The sequence below is a fragment of the Pithys albifrons genome, chromosome 1 (assembly GCF_047495875.1).
Source record: "Pithys albifrons albifrons isolate INPA30051 chromosome 1, PitAlb_v1, whole genome shotgun sequence".
In the NCBI taxonomy this organism is placed as follows: domain Eukaryota; kingdom Metazoa; phylum Chordata; class Aves; order Passeriformes; family Thamnophilidae; genus Pithys; species Pithys albifrons.
In genome coordinates, this window is record NC_092458.1 from 47,494,258 (window position 1) to 47,516,595 (window position 22,338).

Genomic DNA, 22,338 nt, shown 5'->3' on the forward strand with positions numbered 1-22,338 from the left:
GAATGATGAGTTAAAAAAATCCAGTTTGAGGGAAATAATTCTTTCAGCCTTGTTTCTTGATTTCACAGAGTTAGTGTAACAAACTTTTGGTAACTTAGTTGCTGCTGGGTGAAGCTGGCCAATGCAAAGATTATTGGGGGAAAACACAATCTTTTTCCCTTTTCATCATTTTCCTGGGGATAAATCTTCTTCTAAAATATTACTTCCTAAGGTACAGGTGAATATCATGTATTCTGTGTATCATCTTATTGCAGCCACTTTTTCACACATAGGGATTCGTGAGCTAGCAGGTATGTAGTTTCCCCCCCATATCCCTCTCCTATGTTTCACCATAAAGCTTTTAATTCTGTAATTATGTCCCAGACACAGTGTACTCTGTGACACCCCTCCCAACCAGGCAGATGTTACTAAGCAGATCTCTTCTGTTGTGAAAGGAACCTCCCTTGGGTTTAGCACTGTCAGACTGCATTAGGAGCAGATATAAAAGGTAAGAAGCAGATGTGTAGTGCTATTTCTGTTTGACACACTGTCCCTCTAGCCAAGGTTTTCTACTGGTACAGCAGCACTGAGCCCACAGGCTAATGAATGGAGCCTGCAGAATGAATCGTTAACCTGTAACCTCATCCAGTCTGCATGCACTCTATTTACTCTGTACTCCTACGATTCCCATCTTTGTGTTTACTGCTGATGATGCATTTGTTGTTTCACTTTATTTTGCTCCCACTTACACACAACGCTCTCAGAACCAAAATATCAAGGTGAGGAGACCTGCACAGGCGAGAGGGTGAAGAGGCTGTGAGGGATAGTTCGTGACCTGTCGACTTACTTGAACAAGGAAGCATGAAGCATCTCCTCCTCTCTCTGTCTCTTCACACTGACGGCCCCAGAGCACATCTGCGTCACATGCAGGGGAGGGGGCGGTTCGGTGAAAGGCGTCGAGATAGACAGAAAATTGTATACTGAGGACCTTGACAGCCTCACGGGCGGGATTTTTTTTTCTTCCCTCCTACGTACAGTGTATATAAGGAGCCCCGGTTTCTCTCTGTGCCAGCTCTCAGGCTTTGCCATCCCAGATAACGGCAGGCATGGCACTCCCCGGAAAAATGGGATGGGAAGGTGGGAGGTGAAGAGAGGCTTTCCAGTGACTTTCTCCTCTCTGGCTGCGCTCGGTCACGGAGCTGTAAGAGAGCGAGGAGGTGCCAGCTGCCTCCCGCTGTTGCTACCGCCGCCGCTCCTCTCCGGGCTGTAGCTCGCTCCCCCTTTTATCAGACTAGAGCGCTGTCGCAGCCTCCCTTACCCGCACTTCCCTCGCAAGTGCCCGTCTCCCCTGAGAGGTGTCTCTCATTTCTGCCTCTCTCCTCCCCTTTCCACTGATCACCGTACAATTGTCGTCAGCTCCGGACATCTCTCCTTCTCTTTCTCCCTTCTCAGCTGGGTATCTCTAGACTCTGTGCATCTCTCCAGCTCTCCATTCTCCCTCTCTCTGCACTGGTGTGTGCGCTCATCTCTCTCCTCCCGGCGGCTGCCACCCCTCGCCCTACTAGCGCAGCGCTGCCCGGAGGAGCCGCCGCCGCTGCCGCCGCCTGGCGCTGCCTGGTCGCCGTGAGTCCCGCCTCAGCCCGCGCCCGACCCCCTCCCGCCGCGGCACCATGTCCGGCTCCGGCAGGAAAGATTTCGACGTGAAGCACATCCTGCGTCTCCGCTGGAAACTGTTCAGCCACCCCTCGCCGGCGAGCGGCCCGGCGGGGGGCGGCTGCCTGCCGCCCGACAGCAGCTTCGAGCACTGGGGACCGAGCCAGAGCCGCCTGCTGAAGAGCCAGGAGAGAGGCAGCGGCGTGTTCTGGAAGAAATCCGCCTCCTCCGCCTCCTCCTCGGCGGCCACCACGGCCAGCCCGCCCAACGGGACGCTGCTGCCCGCCGGCGGCCGCCCGGCCACGGGGCACGGGCCGGGACCGCCGCCGACTCGCACTGTCTTCTACGTGGAGTCCCTGGAGGAGGAGGAGGAGGCGGAGGCGGTGCCCGGCGGGATGGAGGTGACCTGCGAGCCCGAGAAGCCCCTGGAGCCGCCGGAGCGAGAGGAGGCGCCGGGGGGCTGCGCGAATGGAGGCGGCCGGGCAACAGGTGACGGATGCGGGCACAGGTAGGGCAGCGGCAGCGCCCTGGGGGTGGGATCGCGGCCGCCAGGCAGCGGCGGGGCGGGGGAGCGGACGGGCCGTGTTGCCGGCGTTGTTGCGGGAGGGTGGGAGAGTTGGGGGCGGGAGGTTCCTCCGTCTGAACTGGTAAGGTTTAGGGACGGAGGGGCGCCCCGCGGAGCGGGAAGGGCGGCTGGGTGTTGCCCGAGGGTTCCGGGAGAGACCGGCGAGCTTCATGGTCAGGATCCAGCCCTACGACAGCCACTGACCTGCCCCTGGACTGCCCCTGCTCCTGGGCTGCCCCTGCCCCTGGGCTGCCCGTGCTCGCGGGCTGGCCCGAGCACAGGCGCCTCGCAAAGCCGTCAGTCCGCGCTGGGCATCGTCGTTATTCAACTTTCTCAGAAGTTCATTAAAACGCCAGCAGGGAGGTGACGTTCAGAGTGTGGGAATGCCAGATGAAAGCTCAAAAGTGAAAACGTCCGCTTTTCTGGGACTCAGTGGCTAAACCGTGTTAACAGCCTACCTCAAAGAAAAAAAAATAATTGGTTTTACGAGTCATCAACCGAATGACACCTGAGATGTAAGAACAAGTAAGACACATCCAGGTTCTTGAGTGCAATATTAATCTGTTAATGTTGAATTGCTGTTTTTGGTCAATCCCTGCCCTTCTCGCCTCTAGCCGAAAAAGAAATTAAAATCATTAGAAGAAGGAAATGTAGCTAACACAAAGCTGTCAGAAACACTCTGATTCACGTAGTCCTGAGGGTAAAATGATTCATTGCTTTAACTCTGCTTGTCCCTACCTCCCTATAGTTAAAATTACTTGATTTCCCTTTCCTAAGGAAAGTACAGTTCTGTTTCTAAACAGAAATGAAAAAAGTGATTTGTGTTCTTCATATTGAAAGTGAAGCATATAGTATTAAATATTTTATTAGAACAAGAGCCAGTACTGTGCACATGTTGGGATTAATAGAGCTGTAGCTAAACATACATGTGCGTATAGATTTGTATATTTTAAGCTTTTTCAGACAGACCTAAGGCATATATTCTCTCCTTGAATCTCTTTATAGTTTTGTCGGTTAACATTAATTTAAAAACGTGGAATAAGTGGTAAGTGACTTAGCGTACTTTTTTAAAGAAAAAGTAATGCTGAAGTTTTTATGAACATTGAAAGTTATTCTGAGCAACAAGAAAATGCTTATCCTGGGATCCAATACAAATTATCAAGAGACACTATAAAAACAGGTAAAAAACCAACCTTAAAATTATCTCTTCAAAGTTTTTGACTGAATAGAAGAGGTTAAAACCTAGTACAGATATAATTTCATTCTATGGACGTTATATCAGGTGTCACTGATTTGCGAATCTGTAGAGATCTGCATAGTGGCTGAAGCTTACTGAGTTTTAATGTCACTACTTAGTTTGTCCATAACAGCTGATTTACTAGAATATATATACTCTGTGACAATATGTATCTGATTACTGTGCTTACTACTCTTGATTTTAATAATCCATTTATTTCATGTTCTTCATTCATTGCTACTGAAACAACACATCTAGTCATCAGTAGCTCCCAGTCCTTTTGAAGGAGCTTGCTAAAATGTGTTCAGATTTAAAATAACTAAGGCAGGAAGAGACTATTTTATTAATAATGAAAATGCCTCAAAATGTTTAATACAATTTTAGAGTCTAAGACTTGCTTTTCTGTTTCTCTATCAAAGAACCTTTTGTTTACCTGTATGAACTTTGAATGCTATGGCAAGAAGCTGTCAAGTGCTGCAAAAATGGCAGTGCTGTGGTTGAAAGTGATCCAAGAATCTTCTAATGTCCTGGCAGGTTATGTCTCACTCCTTTTGTAGAGATTAGTCTTTTTATCATTGACAGCAGCTTCTTTATTTCACTGTGACTATATGATACGTTAACTACTATTCAGTCTGGAATGACAGATGCTATCAAATACATAAACAGATGAATATGTGGGACTTCCACCAAGCCTTTAGGCATATACCTGAATTGTTCGTACAGAGAGTGTAAATTTGATAACTCATTGACTGTATTTTATCCTGCACATATTTAACAACCACTTTAATATTTTAGGACTATTTCAAAAGCAATAATTTTGTCATGTGAAAATGGTGAGAATTCAACATTTGGATATGTTCCAGTATAGACCATGTGGACATTATTTCAGATGTTATCAACAGAAGGTCTCTGGGCAGTATTAGCTAGGTTCCCAGTCGTAGGACATAACATGAGCAGGTTAACAAATTTGCTTTGCTTTTATGGTTAAGAATAATAAATTTTTTACTATCTCTACTATTGATAAGTATGTAGAAGTGAAAATTACTTCTTATTTTTTCCTTTTAGTGTCTACTTGGGATCTTGATATGCTTGCACCCCCAAAAGAGTTTTGGTCAAGTTTTTTGTTTGTTTGGGGTTTGCTTTTTTTTGGTTTGTTTATTTTTTGTTTGTTTTGGTTGGTTTGTTTTATTTTCATTTATTTTTTGCAGGTGCTCCTGTCAGCTTCAATTCTGTACTGGAATCCTTTTTCAACTCATCTTAGATGCAGAATCCCTTGTTTTGTTTTTTTTGTTCATTTTTAGTTACTGTTTTCACATGTAAGTTAAATGCTAAGCTGAATGATCTCGAAATCTTGATTTTAATTTTAATCTATTAGACATTGTGGGATTTATTTAATGAGAGGTTTTGGCTCAGTAATAGTACATTCTACCTAATTGATTTGGTTTTTTTGCATGCTTCTAGAGAACATTCTGTCTTGTCAATTGTGCAGGTACATGTGTGCATAAGTAAGGTTATGTAGATAGTCCCATTGGCACTAAGAAGACTGAAGGGTTAGACCATGCACATTATAATGTACTTACCTCATTGTTCTATGCTCTATATCATATCTGTAAAGCAAAAAAAATGTTTTACAGTTAACAATTAGTGTTAAAACACTCTTTGCTTGAAATTGCTTGAAAACATTCATATCAAATTGGTTAGAGCCAGCATGACAAAATTGTCAGTAACTGCAGATTCTATTTTGATCTTCATTTTCTAAGACAAAGCTGTAGGAAAAAAAACCCTATAAAATGAATTTATAAATAAGATTTATAAATCACCCACAGAATGCTTGGAAAATCCCAGTATGAAAATTCACTATATAACTGTCAGCTCCCCTTAGCTTTTAATGGAGATTTTGCATGATCACAATAGGTTTTTCCATCTGACATGTTAATCAACCTTCAACATGAATGGTATTCACTTAATAAGCAAAGAAAATCAGTATTTTCATCCCTCCTTCCTCAGTGAATGGTAGCATGTTTTGCATGTTACGCTGTCCAAATCCTACGAAGATGTAATTTTTCAGGAGCCCTCAACACCGTTCACCACTACACTCAGTAGTGCCTTTCTGCAAAGGAGTCCCAGACTCCTCTGGTTGTGTGCAAGAGGAATGGGGAACATGGGATTCAATTAACATTTTGTTTGCCTAATCCACATAAAGCAAGTATTGATGTTGCAGGAGTCTTTCATAAAACATACAAGAATATCAAAATACAGCTTCTTAAAGAAGATGTCAAATCTTTCCAGCATTAGATACTGTCTAGCAGTGTACTGTAAAGCAAGAAGTGAAAGGACTGGGTACTGTGCCCACCTCACACAGCAGAGTTTCACACTCAAATCTTGCTTCACTAGGAAAAGTCTGGAGGAAAGTATTTTACACTGTTTCTGTTGAGTTTGTCACTGAGAAGTAAAAAATTCAATATTAATGGAAATCCAAAAGGTTAATAAGCGATAGCATGATTTTTTAAATTACATCATTAATTGAGAAATCTAGTTTACAAGTCTCTATGATGAAAAGTATTTACTTAAATCATTATTTGATAAGGAGTAATAATAATGATCAGGGTAGAATCAAGAACATAAAAATGTGCATGTTTAATCTGAGGTATCAAAGCTTTTGTATAAGCAGTTCTTTTGTATTTTTTTTTTGTTCTGAGCCTGCAAATCCTGCATTTTGATGCTTTTTGCCCATTATTCTTTATTACTTTCAAGTCTTTCTTCTTTTCTCCTAGCAACTTTGCAGCCTTGTGGTTAGCATACTGCTATAGAAAGTTATGAATTTCAAACCTGTCAGAATAAGCAACAATCTCAGTGCAGCTTTCCAATTTAATTAGAAAATATTTTGATCATTTCAGAAAATGTAGATAAGATTGTCATCAAAATTTGCAACTTAAGTACTTAATGTACTGTTGCACATGTATCTAGACACATGGGAGGATTCTGGTCTCTGGTTTCTTGGTAAAAGGTGTTTCCCATTTACACCTCTGATCACAGTACATGAGCTTACAAAAAGAGGGGAATCCAGACACCTTCCTGTGTCTTAGTCTATCCTGTGAGCTCTCACACCTTTAAGTATTTTCACTAATGATCATGGTATGGCCTTTCCGAGGTGCTATCCAAATTAGAACCATGGCTTCAGCTGTGATAGTGAGATCCTAAAATTAGATACTAAAGAACTAAAATTCAATGCTGCTTATATTTTTCATTGACTTGGCTATCTCATGTACAAGGCTTTTTTAAGAATGCAATTTAATGCTTGGGGTGGAATATAGATCATAGAACACTCCATTTCTAGGTTATGGAATCAGAAGAGGATAATTTAGGGGTTTTTCAGCTTGATTATGGAACTTTTAAAAATGGTTATATTAATTTTATGCTTTTATTCTTTTAACTTTCACAACAAAAAAAGCAGGGTTCCTACACAACACAGACCACACACCTTTCTCCCCCAGAGTTCTTATTCATTCTCAGAGGATCTATGTTCTGTGCAAAAGAATCTGGTAATAGAAGTAGTGCCAGGTAACACAGCTAAAGACTATATGTGTGTGGACAGAATTAGATAAGTTACAAGGAAAATTTAAGTCTAGAATTTCCTAACTGTAAAGTCTGGCTTTGCTGCTCCTAGAACAGTGTTTCTAAAGCTGGCTGTTTAGCAATTTGTCTGGCTTTTTTGTTTGTTTGTTTGTTTGATTTTTTAACAAGAAGAACACACAGGTAACTTCATTTACTTTTGTCCACCACTTGGATGCAGGACTGAAACTTGAGGATTCATTGTATACCCCTTAGCCACTTGAACTGAGAATAACTGATAGCAAAAGAAAGTTCTTAATTTTTATGTATATAATTACAGTGGTGATTGCATGCTCTCTCTGCAGAAAGATTGAGGAATTCATCAGCTGAAGGGATGGCAAGTTTTCAGTCTTCTGCAGCATTTGGGATTCTAGTGACAACCAAAGACTCATATTTTCTTCTTAGTGCTCCCAAACTTCTTCTTTTTGTTACATTTTTTTTTAATGGATTATATATTCTCCTTCTGTATCTTATTCCAGCTTTTTTTCTTCTTTCTGCAGTCTCAAAGGATTTACCTGACTGCTTTATTCAAATGCTGGGTTCCTTACCCAGACCGTGTTATTTGATTTTACTGACTTCTCTTACCATCTGCCTAGTTGATCTACTCACCAGGTTACATGCTATCCATTCTTTCCTATATCTTGTCCCACATACTTCTAAAAGTAAAGTCAAATTTCCCCTAGTCATTACCAGCTTCTCAGACCTCTCATTCTTCTGCTTCTCTCCAACTATTTCCTAATCTTGGAATTTCAGTATCATTTACACCTTCCTCTTGCTCCTTTGTCAGTTTTAATAAAACCACTTTAGCTCCCGGTTTTACTTTGTTCTCTGACCTGTTTCATCAGTTGCTGCTACGTTGATGGTACTATTTGCTATATTTAATGGGTCAGCAAGACACTTTAGTTTGAGTAATTTGTTCAGTCTGTGATGGGGATTTATCTCATCTCCTCGCTTTCTTAAATGCGCATTTTAGAACAAGGTGAATTATCTTCCAGATGCGTCTGTTTCTCTTCATTGAGTGTAACAGTAGTGTAAAGTGGCTAGTTCAGGTTTAAATGTTCAATTTAAATGTTTAATGTTCGATTAAACTTGAGAAAATGAGCATCATTTGAAGTCTACATTGAAAATTAAAACTGTTTTAAAAGGGTAGAATAAAAGGATATAATTTATTGAATCTTGGTACATTTTCATAGCATTAGTAAAGATCAAATCTCTCACCTCAATAAAAATATGGATGCTGCTCCACAACATGGCCCATTAAATGCACTAGAAAGAAAGATTTGACACATTTTTGGTTGTTATCCATGTACTTTAAACACTGATAAAACCAATGGCTTTTTTCCCTCTGGACTGATTTTTAAAAATACATGCTCTGCTTTGCAGAAATATTTCCAAAACTTTAAACATTAAGAAGATATTTGACAATGAAAATATCAGTTGCACTGAGACTTATTAATTCAGCAAAGTACCTGTAAAACTGTGGTTTTCTTAAGGGTAGCGTCAAAGAGCATTAGAAAAGGGAAATGCTGTTCATTCTTTTCATAGTAAAAGTGACAGCAAGTAGAAGGAAGAATAGCTGTCTTTGGGAAATCCAGTTGATGCTGAATCTTTCTAGGTAAGCCTCCAGAAATACTGTTGGCTTGAATATAATTTTTCTTATCTCAATAAAACCAATTGTGGAATAATAATAGTAGGAACGCATATAGGTCTATATGAGCACAAATAAAAATGTATCATCTGCATTTCTGTCTTTATATAAACATCATAATATATACATACTTTAAAAGTGAATATGTGTATAAAATTTATATCTTTTTACACACATGGATATTTTTAATATGTAGATTTCTATGCACTAGGGTTTGTTCCTCTATAATATTTTTGTGAGCAGCGAAGTTCACTTAAATATTGTACATGGAAAAAAAATAGAGTGTATTGTTGGAAGCTGTGTTAAATTAATTAAAATGGTGCTGATATAGTTAGGTTACATATGCTTAACCCACTTTCTAGCAGCTACGACTTATCCTTGTGACATGTATTTTTTTGTACCCTGTTGCAAGGGCTTAAGAGTTTGCTCTCTCCTTTTATATCTCAAGCTTGTATTTTTTAGGTGAAAACTGGTCCTTAAATATCATACTATGATATTTTGACAGAATTACTTAATACACAGATTTCCTAGTGGTGTATGAAGGATTTTTTAGAATACAGGACTGATGACCTGAAACAAACTAGTCACACTAGGGAAATAACTAGATGCGATTAAAACTTTTAGGAAGGAAATTTATCCTCTGAAAAGTTGAGAACTGCTGCAACTTCCACAGAAAGATAAATAACTATGTAGTTATCCCTAGTAATACTGAAAAAAAGATCCCCCAAATCCCAAAACCTAAACTTTACCAAAAATATAATTTCAGCTGTACCTAAAATTTCTGATCTTTATTTCAAAAAATCATAAAATTGATGATTTAAGACAAACACAGATGCAAAAGAATAAAGTACTATTGTTTTGGTAAGAGTTTTATTAAAGCTTATAATTTTTTTCTATTAGTATTTAAAATCTTTATCTAACCATTTTTGAAAACTTTAACTGTACTAAGAATTTAAAACATTATTATAATTTACACTTTAAAAATACTCTTTTAAATTATTACAAAATAATAAGTGAAAACATTTTGCTACATAATAAACAAAACAAAGTAAGTTTCTGCAATATTCATGTTAAAATATACCTGTGAGTTTCAATACATACTCCAAGTCAGTATCAAGTTGTTCTCTCCTTATCTCCTATTTGCAGCCAAAGTCTTGAACTGAACTACTAGCAATGGTGAGGATTACTGTAAGTTTATGACCAGTGTAGTCATACCTCCTATTTCATCGATCTTCAGTCCATTATTATATATCTTCCTGCCACATTTTGGCTGTCACAAACTCCTTTTCTAGAACTTAGGATCCAGAATCCATTCTTTCACGTATCTAGGCACATCTTATCTCTAGATTTCCACTTTCACTCCTTCATGTGAATTTCACCTGTTCCACTTGACCTGTGAAAAATGCTGACTTTAATTAATAAAACAAAATGGAAAATAAAAGATGAATGTGAGTATTTAATTCTCAGAAAGAAACAGAAATATGCGGAGAGAATTAAGACTTGGTTCAATGTGATCTGAATTTCAAAGTTTAGACTTATTTGGTTGAACTTGTATTAAAATTGAATTGTTAGAAATGAAACATAATATTAGATCTGATTGAATGTAAGAGATTTTATATTTTGGCCTTTGCCATTTTCTCAAAATAAATTTGAAAGACGTAAATGTCTCTTTGAAAACTTAAATATTATTTCTGGAATCTAAACTGACAGTCTTTATCAGACTGAAGTGATTGTCTGAGTTTAACAAGTCACTGATTTTCATATTGTCTAATAAGTAGCAGGACTTAACTCATGGTACACATTGCCTGCCATTCATTCTTTTTTTTTTTTTTTTAGCTGTCAAGTTTTCTGCTTTACTGTGTCTTATCAGCATTAAAATATTCAACCTTTTGGGACACTTGTATTTGCCTGTCATGGGTTTTTATTCTTTCTCCCACTAACCATATGGAAAAAGCAGCATTGTTTTGACCTTAGTATCTTTTTTCTACTCTTTAATGTTACTTTGTGCAAAACTCATAAAGGAACACAAAAGCAAATCAAATAAAGGATCACAACAGATACTTTATCTGAACGGAAATAATCACACACACCCTCTTTGCAAAATGTAGTCCTAGGACTGAATCCTATTTGGGTTCTTAATTCTTTCTGGTGATTCTTCAATGGTGTAAGTGATTCATACTTACAAAAAGAGTGTACAAATATGTCAAGGGAGAAAAAATAAGATCCATACCTAATGTGTAGTTTTGCTGTGCTGTGTGATTATTTTGAAACTATGGTGTACCAAAGTATCTTGTATTCTAGTAAAGCAGAAGTTGTTTCTGATAAAGAGCATGACTAATCTCCACATCCATTGCTATCTTTTTATTCATGCAATGAAATCATGATAGTTTGTGAATGTTGGAAAGATTATTTTTGTAAAGTTACTTATATTGTAGAATTTTGTAGTAGCAATCATCATGCTAAATGTAAGCCTTCTGTATGTAATGTCTGGTGGCTCTATTATGCAAGCAGGATTCTCCTCTGTCAGTCGTTTTGTCATAATATTTACTATTACCTTGTGCACAAAATAACCTACATTTTTAACAATTACTTGAAGTTCAGAACAGAAGTAACCCAAAAGAAATACCAACTTTGCTCCAAAGTAACAATAGTAAACATAACTCCAAAATATGTGTGAGACTGAAAATAAAGGAGAGAGAGAAAAAAATAAACAATATTAAATAATCAACTCCATATTTTCAGTTAGTAGGAGAAATTTTTAAAAAATGTTTTTAGTCTTCTGTTGCTAGACAATGAAGACTTCAAACTGCTGCCACAAGTCAGAAAATTTTTTTAATAGAAAAAGCGTCAATAAATAATTGTTTGTTAATGAACAATTCCTTTACCAATGTATTTGATGATAATTAATCCTGAATTAAGTTTTTTAATATCTTGATGCCATTATTTTAATTTGGAAGATTAATGACTTCTGTTTGAAAATGTAATAGTCTTTGAGAGGATTGAAATGTACATGAAAGCAAATGCTTCTGTACACTGTTCATCTGGGATGGAAATGGAATTTATGAAAAGACTGCTATGAAAAGTGTTGAAGAGGAAAGCCTCATTCACATGAAAAATTAAGAAGAGTAGTTGTATCCGTTGGTACTCTTCATATGGTTCTTTTGTGCCCAGTAATTTCATTCTAGTCAATAAGGAATAAATAATGAAATAACACATATGCACCTTAAAAATAAAGATGAAAAAAAGTCTTAGATGATTCACCCATATGTTACAGGAGAGAATTAGAATGCACAATAATTTTGGGAAAAAAAAAGACATCCTCTGGAAAATGAATATGAAATTATGCATCTTGCTATCCTGTCATAATTAAAATCAGCAGAGATATCAAATAGGATCAAATGTCTAGAAAGGTTTCTGCAGAACTGTCGCACTTAGTACAAAGCAAGTAAAATATGTATCAACTATTCCCTGCTGGTACTAAAATTTAACCATAGGAATAGATGAGCAGATACACAGCCTGCAAAACAAAATCCACGTGATATCAATATTAACTGAATTACTTGGGGAAGCTTATATACTGAAACTATTTTGAGTCTGAGTCCTTAAAGGCATGACCCCGTATCTTCATCTAGTAAGTGGTATAGTGAAGTACATTTATCTGGAGTACTCATAAAAAAGTTAAAGTACATAGTGAAAAATTGTGTGTTTAGTTTGTCAGACTCTTAATGTTATAATTATGTGAAATTTAGTGTCTTCCTTTTTGTTAACTTCATTGTTATCCCCTCCAGTTATCCCACTCGATGTCCTATTTCTCATTATCTTAAAAAGATTGTGGAAAATATAATGAATTAAGTTCATTGCTTCCTGATAGTGAATTAGATACAAAATAAAGACTTAAAAGAAGTTTTGTATAGTTTCATAATAACACTAAGTAATCTCTAGTTCCATCTCTCTCGCCACCATGTAAGTTGTTAAGTTGACTTTTCTTCAGGTGATACTGTTCTCATGACAGGCTTCAAACATTAGTAAAACTGAGAGTTGAAATAAGATCTTTTTATGTGCTAGGCTCCTAATCCTCTCATAAGGAATGAGTACACAGCATTAACAGTGTAACTCACAGAATCAAACCTAGTTGTCTAATCAAGGAGATTGCTGTCTGAAATGTCCTGTTTCCTTTGTAGCAGTGATTGAAAATGATGTAGGGAAAAGAGGCAGGGAGCAATTGAGGAAGGAAGGAATGTGCCTCATCTTATGAACTCTAATCTGAGAGGTTTACATTAGAAGGGAAAATTCACTGGAAGATTTCTTTCCAAATTTCTGTGATTAAGAACTAATACAGGTGTTTCTTAAATCTTTAGTCTGTTGTTGAATTAATTTCCTTTGTGTGTTACAAATGATGAGATTAATTAATCTGAAAAAGTAAACTTGGAAGGAACTTTTTAATTTTATTTTTCTTTTCTGCAGTCTAAGTGTTCTATTACAACATAGATGTATCTAGGCATATGTTATTTTGCAAGGTGAAGTCAAGTAGCTTTTCTCTTCAGGGTCTTGTTTTTCTCTCTTGCCTGCTTCTGTAGTCTTAACAGAGCCACCCATGAGTACTGTACTGTAGGAAAAGCTCATTATACTTCCGGATTTTTGTTTTGTTTTGCTTTTTATGTTAGCACATGAAAACGGCAGTTGAAAAAAGCAACCTCATCCAAGAGATGTAGATGACAGGTTCTCTGTCTAGTTTATGCAGATAACATTGTCTGCTAAAAGTTTGGAAGAAAGTATGATTATAGCCTAAATTAAGCAGAAAAATATCAATATGTTGGGGTTTTTTAACATTAAATGGCGAGGAGTCTTCATATTTTGACATATACACAGTTGTATGTTTCTATGTATACAAATATAGATAGAAAAACAAGAAACAGTACTAATTTCTGAAAGTGTTGCTGTCTCTTTTTCAAATGTCATGTTTTGATTATTTGTTGCAAACTTTGCTGTTGAGGCCACAACACCGTAATAAAACTTGCATTTCTGCATGCTTGAGCATATCAAATTAAGAAGTAGATATATTTCACATTCCTTGCTGATTAGTAATTATTTTTTTTTAATTTGTATTACTTATTTCAGTTTTTCCTGGGAAAAAAAACAGCACCAAAATAATTATATTGCCTTTTTTATTTTTCAATAAAAATATTACATTGGAGGAGACACTGGTGGAGCTCAGAAAAATGCAGTTCTCTTTTGCATGCAGGAGAAATTTCATTTTTTAAGATTTTTTACTGTTACCATAACAGGCAATCTTTCTGTCAGAAATTGAGTTGCAGCATCATATCAGAGTAAACAGCAGTTGTAATTACTCCTTGACCATTTTTGTAGAGGTTTTTCTCTTCAGGAACAGAACACTGTCTCAAAACGTAGGTTAAAAAGTGTACCAAAAGAACACAAGCTTCTTGTCAGGTACAGCAGACAAGTTTCAGAATATCAAAACTCAATCTCAAGCCGATCTAATTTAAAGGATCGCTCTAAACCAGGTAATCCTGATGACCATTTCTGTAAATGTGTTGCCTGCCTTGTCTTTGCTGTCCAGTATTTCTGCTGTAAGGTTATGTGTGTTTTTGCCATAACCTCTGTTTTCCCATACTTGATTTGCTTTATCTCATGCTAATTCATATAATAATGTCTGATTTTTAAGCTTTTCAGATGAGTCCTTGTAGCAAATTTCTTTATGCTTGCTTGAAAATTAATGGAAACCAAAATATGTTAAAAGTAGGAAAAAGTAATCCCCGTTGTGTACAATTTGATCATTTTATTCTAATTCAGTTTGCTGTGGGTCAATCAAAAAGACCTGATGTTTGTTTCCTGTACACAAAGCAGTGTTAAGTATGAATTTTCCATGATAATATCTTTTGTAAGAAAATATTTTTTTAAAAAATAGTGGGAAGGAGTGATTCCGCTGCTACCATTTATTGATATTAACAATTAGGATTTTCAAAAGTACTGAAGCATTCTCCGTGGCATATGAACAAAAATCTTACAGTCTCATTAAAAACAAATGTTTGTTTCATAGATCATAATTATGTCATTAAAAGCCTGAAGAATGTTACAAAATCTAGTACTAAATGATTCAAATGAATGTGTTGATTTGAACTGATCAGGACTTTTTATTTAGTTTTTTTTGAACTCTGGATCATGAAATTATCAAAGTTCGACAGCATTGTTAGAACTTTGGAAAATTATTAATCTCAAAATCCCATCAAAAGATTTGATGGTTGCAAGGAAAAAGGAAAATGTATTTTATTATTAATTTGAAGATCACAGATCTTGTTTTGGGGAATTTGGCCACCACATGAATATTTTTAAATTGTGTACTTTTTTTGTGCACATAAGTTCTTCCTTGTGTATAGTTATCTCACTTACGTAGTCTTTTGTTTTTTAGAGTCTCTGATGTTTATGCATGTTATATGAATAAAAACAGACAAGGATTTCAATAACAATGATAAGTTTTAGGTGGATGATTTTTAGATTATTCCATGCCTTTTGAAGAAATATGCTCAATTAGTCTTGTATTAAAGTTTATCATTTACTATCAACATAGTATTTCAATCTTATGTTCCATTACTGATGATTACTCAGTAAGATATAGTGTCAAAAGGAAATGAGGCGTAGCAATCATATATAAAAAAATATTTTTTGTTAAAAGCCTAATAGGGGCAAACACCCAGTATTATTATTCTGCTAAACATTTTTTCATATGCTGTGTATTGTTCCTGCTCTGTGACCTTTTAAAAAGGCATTTCATAACTTTTCATACTATTACTTTTGTGTATTGGATTATCAGGTCTAAAACAATTCATCAGCTTTTCCTCATTTTCTTTGCTAAAATTGTGGGCAGTCAACTTTGGTGAAGCTCTTTTAGCCTTGTTTTTCCAGTGCTATGTTAGTTTACTAACAGGAGTTTCTCCATTCTAATTTTATGCATCCAAAAGAGAGACAATAGTCATCTAGCCAACATAATATATTCAATATTTGAATATAGCTTAACTGAACAAAGAAGATACGGCATATATTACACCAGATGAGACTTCTATTTGGTGATGAAAGTATGTGCATTAGCTAAATAAGTGAAAGCAGAATACTTTATACAGTTCAAAATAGCTTCAAATGTCTATGCAAGTCTCAATCGTTCAACAAGTTGTTTGAATCTTGGTCATCAGCGCTCAAACTTGCCATAGATGCACCACAGAATTAAAAGTGGCAAGATAATTTTATGAATTAACAGTATATGAGCAGAACATTTGTGTGTGTGTGTTTTGATTTCCCTTCAGATCAGATTTTATAGTATATCTGTGTAATTTTGTATTGTACCTCTTGCATCCCAAACATTTCTGATTATCACATCGTTTTGGGTCTGGCTGAGGTAGAACTAATTGTCTTCAACCGTGGCTAGTAATGGCTAGTGTTTTGGATTTGTGCTGAACACAAGAGTTGATAGTACAGAGATGTTTTTATTATTGCTGAGTATTGCTTACGCAGAGCCAAGGCCTTTTCTCCTCCTCATACTGCCACCATGGCAGGGAGTTTGGGGGATGCATAGGAGAGTGGGAGGAGACACAGCCAGGAAAGGTGACCCAAAATGATCAAGGTGGTATTCCATACCATATGACTTCATGCTCTTTACATAAAGTGGGGGCAAGAAAGGAAGAAGGGGTGGGGGCATTTCGTGTGATGATGTTTGTCTTCCCAAGTTACTGTTATACATGATGGGGCCCTGCTCTCCTGGAAATGGCTGAACACCTGCCTGCCTGTGGGAAGCACTGAATTAATTCCTTGTCTTGCTTTGCTTGTGTGTGCAACTTTTGCTTTCCCTGTTGAACTGTCTTTATCTCAACATATGAGTTTTCTAGGTTTTACCCTTCTGATTCTCTCCCTGATCCTGCTGCTGGAGGAGTGAGCAAGTGGCTGCGTGGGGCTTGGTTGGTGACTGGGGTTAAACCGTGATAATGTCAGGGGAAAAATGTTTATTAGGATAAGTATCCAAAACAATTATGTTCATGCAAGTTTTGTAAAACACTATAATTTGAAAATGGCAGCCTATATACACCCCCATTAAGGTGATTTGTGAAAGGATAACATATGTCTCTGAAGAGATAACAGAATATCTTGCTCAACCCAAAAAATAAAAATGCATAAGGAATCAAGCCTCACTAGTTCTGGCACTCACAGAATTACTTATTTGATTTTAGTATCTTTTTTTTTCTGTATATAGCAGAATTTAAACTTCTAATTAAAATGTTGACAGTCAAGTAATGCTTAAAACCAAACTTCCTGCTGGTGATTGCTAGAACTCTTAATAGTTTAATTTGTGATAGACTATAAATTTCTCTGTAATGTATTTAACTGAAAGAATAGATCTGAGGAAGTATAAAACAAAATAAATGAAAAAGATAGTTGTGACAAGAATGTGAACTGCTACAGTCATCATGGCAGTTTAATTCATTTTACTTTATAGCTACATCAATTTAGGAGCATTTGCAGGGACAGTTATTGTATGTCAGCTGAGAAACAGTAATATCTTAAGACAGGTCAACTTACTAACTAGCTGCCATGTCCAAAGACTGAAAGCAGTAAATCTTCAGGGTTACACTTTGTTCAATAAAAAAAGAAGAATGAAAGATGTTATTTGTCTTATATTATCCAATAGTCTTGATTTACATCTAGGTTAGAATCCAGAGACCTGAAAAATTATCTGAAAGCAGCTGTGCTTGGAAGGGATTCACTTTGTTCCATAACTCGGAACTCTGGAATAAAACCTGAATTGTCTACAGATGTTTACTATTTTATTTCTTTGATGACTTTCAAGTATGAAGCAGAATATTCATTTTGGTAAAAGAAACTGAAACTTCAGTACTGTGTTAGGAAAAGGCATTTTTATGTTCTATTCCAAGGCAAGCAGGATTACAATTCATGAGTGAGATCACCATTGATGTAGAGTATCTCTATTCATTTTAGCCATTTACATTTAGATTACCTATTTTGGTATGTCTTTCTGTGTCCTATAGGCAACTGAGAGAAATACGTACTTTAAGCTGACATATATCAGATGTCTACGGTAATATGGATTGGATTGTGCTTAGGAAGGGCTTAGATTTCTGTACTGCCCATTCTGTGTTTCCATAAAGATTCTCTATGAGTAGAATAATGGAGACTAGACTGGGGCAAGGCAGATTCTCAATTTTACCCTTCTATTTTGCTTTCATTGCTGGGAGGGCAGCCCAAGCCACATCATCTTAACCTAAAATGATAGAAAGAATGAATTAAATATTCTTTTAAAGATGGAAGTAATGAATCATTTTTAGCTGCTGTCTTTCATCTATAGGTGAAGTTACTTCAAATTACAACTACTACTACATAAAAGAACAGGTGAGGATGAAAATATAACTCAGAAAGTTCTAAGCACAAGATGATAGAAAACATGAATTACACAGTACAGATAAGAAAATTATATAAGGTGCTTTATAGTGAAAATTCTACAAACTAAAAAAATCTTATACTAAATGAAAACTTCAGAAGGCAAATACAATTGTTAAAGCTACTCTTGTAATTGAAAGTGTTATTTGCAGTCCAATGCACATATTTTACCTATGGATAAATAAAAAAAATACCAAAACTTTTTAACATTGCTGAAACATCTGCATTCATCTATTTGAATGATTTTTAAATGTGCTTAGGAGTTGCATAAAAGAATTTTATATGGAGATACTGTTCAGAGATATTAGATGAAAATACCTGAAATCAAGCAGAGTGTATTCAGATTGAGGCCCAACCTTAGAGACCCCCATAGCAATTGATAATTCTGCTCCCAATATTGAATAAAATACATTTCCTCTCTAGTCACCAGTAGTGTCTGATCAAATTTTGAGATTGGCCAAGTCTAACAATTTGAAAGTTTTGAAAGAAAGGTTGTAACAATTTTATTTCACTGGAACTCAAAAGCTATTTTCTTTTTCTTTTTTTTTGTCTTACTCATTTACCGAATATAAATTTAGCATGGAGAAAAAAATATCAAAAAAGCATCTTTATAAAGCACTAATGCAATAAAATGTGTTTCTTTTCTTTCTGGTAGATATGCTTGGTCTCTTTTAAATAGAACTTATCATGAGCTCAACTCTTGTCTTAATATTTTATAACCTTAGACCTTATAAAACATTAACTCTGATATAAAAGTTTAATACATAGCAGAAGATAGTTGCTGAATAAGAATGTTTTGAACGGGGTTCTTCGCACAAAGAAAAAGGCACTGAAGTAATTTGTGAATATTTCATGTTTTAAGAACCAGCTTCAATGTCAACCTTCATTTTTTTGACAAAAAAATACCATCAAAAGGTTAGTTATAGTCTTTGGAAAAGGTTACTTTAGTAACACCAAGCAGGGAAGCATATGAAATGTTTGCAAGCCTTTGTTTTTTTAGTATGCATGCTTCTGGTGTCAACTAAAAATATCATCACTCAGAGATAAATGCATTTTGGAATAAGCATTGTTAAATGCTATATCCTCCAGGAAGTATTTTAATGGAAAACAAATAAGGGGGAAATGATTGATATGTATTTCAAACTAAAATCTGCAAGCCCCATTTTTTTTGTGGAAATTAAAAGGTAGCAGTTGAACCAGTTTTCCTGTAATTCTGACTGACTATACCATTTTACTTGCCTTCAGTGGTCTCACTAAAAATAAAAACAAAGTTGTGAATGGCAACAACAAAGTTTTAGAAAGTCCACTTATGGAATCCTGTCTGAGATCCAAAAGTATTTGATCACAGCTGGGTGGAGTCGTCCATTTATGCCAAGTTCTGCCAGCTGCAAATAGATTGCTTAAAACTAGACATGGTGGTCCTATATTAAAAATTTCTAGCTATCCAATATTTTTTGTGTCCAGTCCTCAACTCAGAAATAGTTTCAAGGACTGAAATGTGGGACATTTTGTTTTGATCTGTCATTTCTCTGCTTCCTCTCCATGCCCCAGTTGCTCTGTAGTTTACAGCACTGTCAAATACAGGTCACCTTATCACTGACTACACAAGTTGTGGCAAGCATAAATGTAAAGCAGACTTGTATTCAGAATAAAGGAAACAGCTTCCAAATGATCTTCCCTTCTACCTTCCTTTTTTTTCACCTTTTTTACTCCTTTTTTTCTTCTCATTCCACAGCATTGAGCTGCATTGCTGTCACAGCCTGGTGAAAATGCTACTTTGTAAACTGCAAGTATAATAAACTTAACTGGTCATGACAAATGGCTCAAGTCAGTCTTTCCTATTAAGTCCATGCAATGTCTGTGGTATGTACTGTGCTGTACTGAGAAGTAAAAGGTATAGCTTCTGCAGGAACTATACTACCATTTCTTTCCGCAAGTAAATGAGACAACGAATTGTCTTCTTTCTTGTGCTTTTTCTGTGCAGGCAGAAGTTGTCTAGATTGCTGTAACTTTGTACAGCTTCTGTGTAGTAGTTTTTTGTTTATCAAGGTCTGTTTCTAATTTCATTGCATACAGATTTTCATGGGGACTTTGAGAAGGTTTGATTCAATAAAATTATGTAAAATTGACTTATTATTTTACATGTGTGAAGTGTGAAGTTGAAAGATATTACCAATAACTGATTTATTGGTATAATAAGATAAGATGCTCATCAAGGTGTCTGCTCTGAGTCATCTTAAATCTGTGGCATGTGGTTCAAAGGATGATTAGAAGAAATACTTCTTTTAAATACAATCAGTGTGGCGGTATGTTATGCATTCTAGAATACACAGATGCATATACAAGATGAATTTTCCACTCTCACAGAATAAAGATACTTAAAAACTCTTAGAAAGAAACTGTACCTGTATTGTAAATTTTTAAGAAAAGAGTGGTCTTTACTAAGAGAATGCTAAAATAAAGAGGATTAAAATTAAATTACTATCATATTACCTTTTTTGAGAAGTTAAAGACAAAAACTCGCTGACTGATCAAAGGTCCCAACATCTGACTTAGAAAGCGGCTACTTACATATATTAAAATAAGGAAAGAGTATCAAATGCTATCCTGTTTTTATTCAGAAAATGAAGTTATCCACAGTGAATCTAGAGTTTTCTTCTAAGTGGTAATAGGCAAATTTTAGACAAATTGGAACCTATTGTTTGCCCTACTTGGTGATTCTTCCCTAGTCTCCTTGATTCTGCAGTTATCAACACTGAATTTGATCTACTTTTCTTAAGATTCAATGTATTACTCCATCATTCAGAATCGTGAGATCTTTCTTATACCTCTATGACCAGGTTAGATTTTATTATCATTAATAATTTAAATTAAATATTTTACATACTCTTTTTTCCTGGGTAAATAATTAACAACAAACTGAGCACACAGATTGTTCAGGGATGCATCTGCAGAGATCTCTTCATTATGAAAAATTACCATTAATTTCAGTCTGTTTCCATTCTAGTCTTTTAGCTGATTATTAATTCATTGAAGGTCTTCCTCTTCCCCTAAAATAGGATTGGTTCTTTCAGAGGTTCTGAGGGGAGAACTAACAAAAGTTTTTCTGAAAACAAATACATATTGCGCATATCATATTCACATGGTTCCGGATCCCTTTATGTACCTAAAACTTCTAAGCTCAGGATTTTTCTTCCATGAAAGTCACTGTGAGACTTCCAAATCTAACTTACGTATTCATGTTCATGTTTTATTTTAATACCAATTTTCATTTAACAGAGATAAGACAATGACTAGACTGCTTTTTAAAGTTGGTGCTACACCAACACCTTCTGTCCATTTTTCTGATACCAAAGGTGATTTAAGTAATAGCTTAAACCACATTTCATAGAAAATTAGTGGATGAACAGCAAATTATCCAAGCAATTTTTTGTTTTCTATTTCAAAAATTTATTCCAGAATCTTTTCCGTTAGCAACTTGATTTTGTGACTACTTGTCAGTTTTTGTTTCCAGTAAAAAGAAGACATCTGGTCAGAGAACCTACATGTATCCCTCTGTGACTGAACTCTCTTGTAAATAGAAAATGAGATAGGATAGATGTAAAAAACAAAGCAAAACAAAATTCAATGAAATATGGAATGTTTCCATATTTTTTAAACCTTGATAAATGCATATTTTTATGCTGTTTATTTCCAGATATGATTCATTCTTTGAGTCTGTGATACTATAATATTTTTGCTATCCATTTCTTGTTCTTTGCTAGAACTATCATCTTTATTTCAGGAGAGTCTCAAAAAAAACAAAAACCAGGAAAAAAAGGGACAGGCATCCAAGCACCGAAAACTAAAAGATTGTTCTTTTTCAGAACCTTCATTCTGTCAAGCTTTTTTAACATGCATCAAAAAATACCAGATCGCAATAATAATAGAGGAATATAATGGGAAGGAAGAGTTTTTCCCCCAGTTTTTGCTATCACAGTCAGTATATGAGTCAAAGTGAGAGACACAAAAAAGACAAAGACTTAATTTTTAGTATGCGAATCCAAAGTTTCATTTTTTGTAGAAATACATAATTATGAAATGATTTATATTTACTTTCTGTTATCAGATGGTTAGTAATGACTGTTAAAAGCTCAACAAATAGCTTTCTGCCTTTGTTAGTACATGGAGATAATGTGACATCTC

At 36.0% G+C, this 22,338-nt stretch overlaps 1 protein-coding gene across 1 annotated transcript in view; it reads left to right on the forward strand.

Annotated features, from left to right (window-relative positions):
* Nucleotides 1-1,649: 1,649 nt before the first annotated feature.
* The window catches only part of KLHL1 (kelch like family member 1), a 229,987-nt gene continuing 209,298 nt past the window's right edge, over nt 1,650-22,338 (forward strand). The window contains exon 1 of the mRNA XM_071570584.1: nt 1,650-2,140. Within this exon, the coding sequence (XP_071426685.1) occupies nt 1,650-2,140 (491 nt within the window). The remainder of the gene's footprint in view (nt 2,141-22,338) is intronic.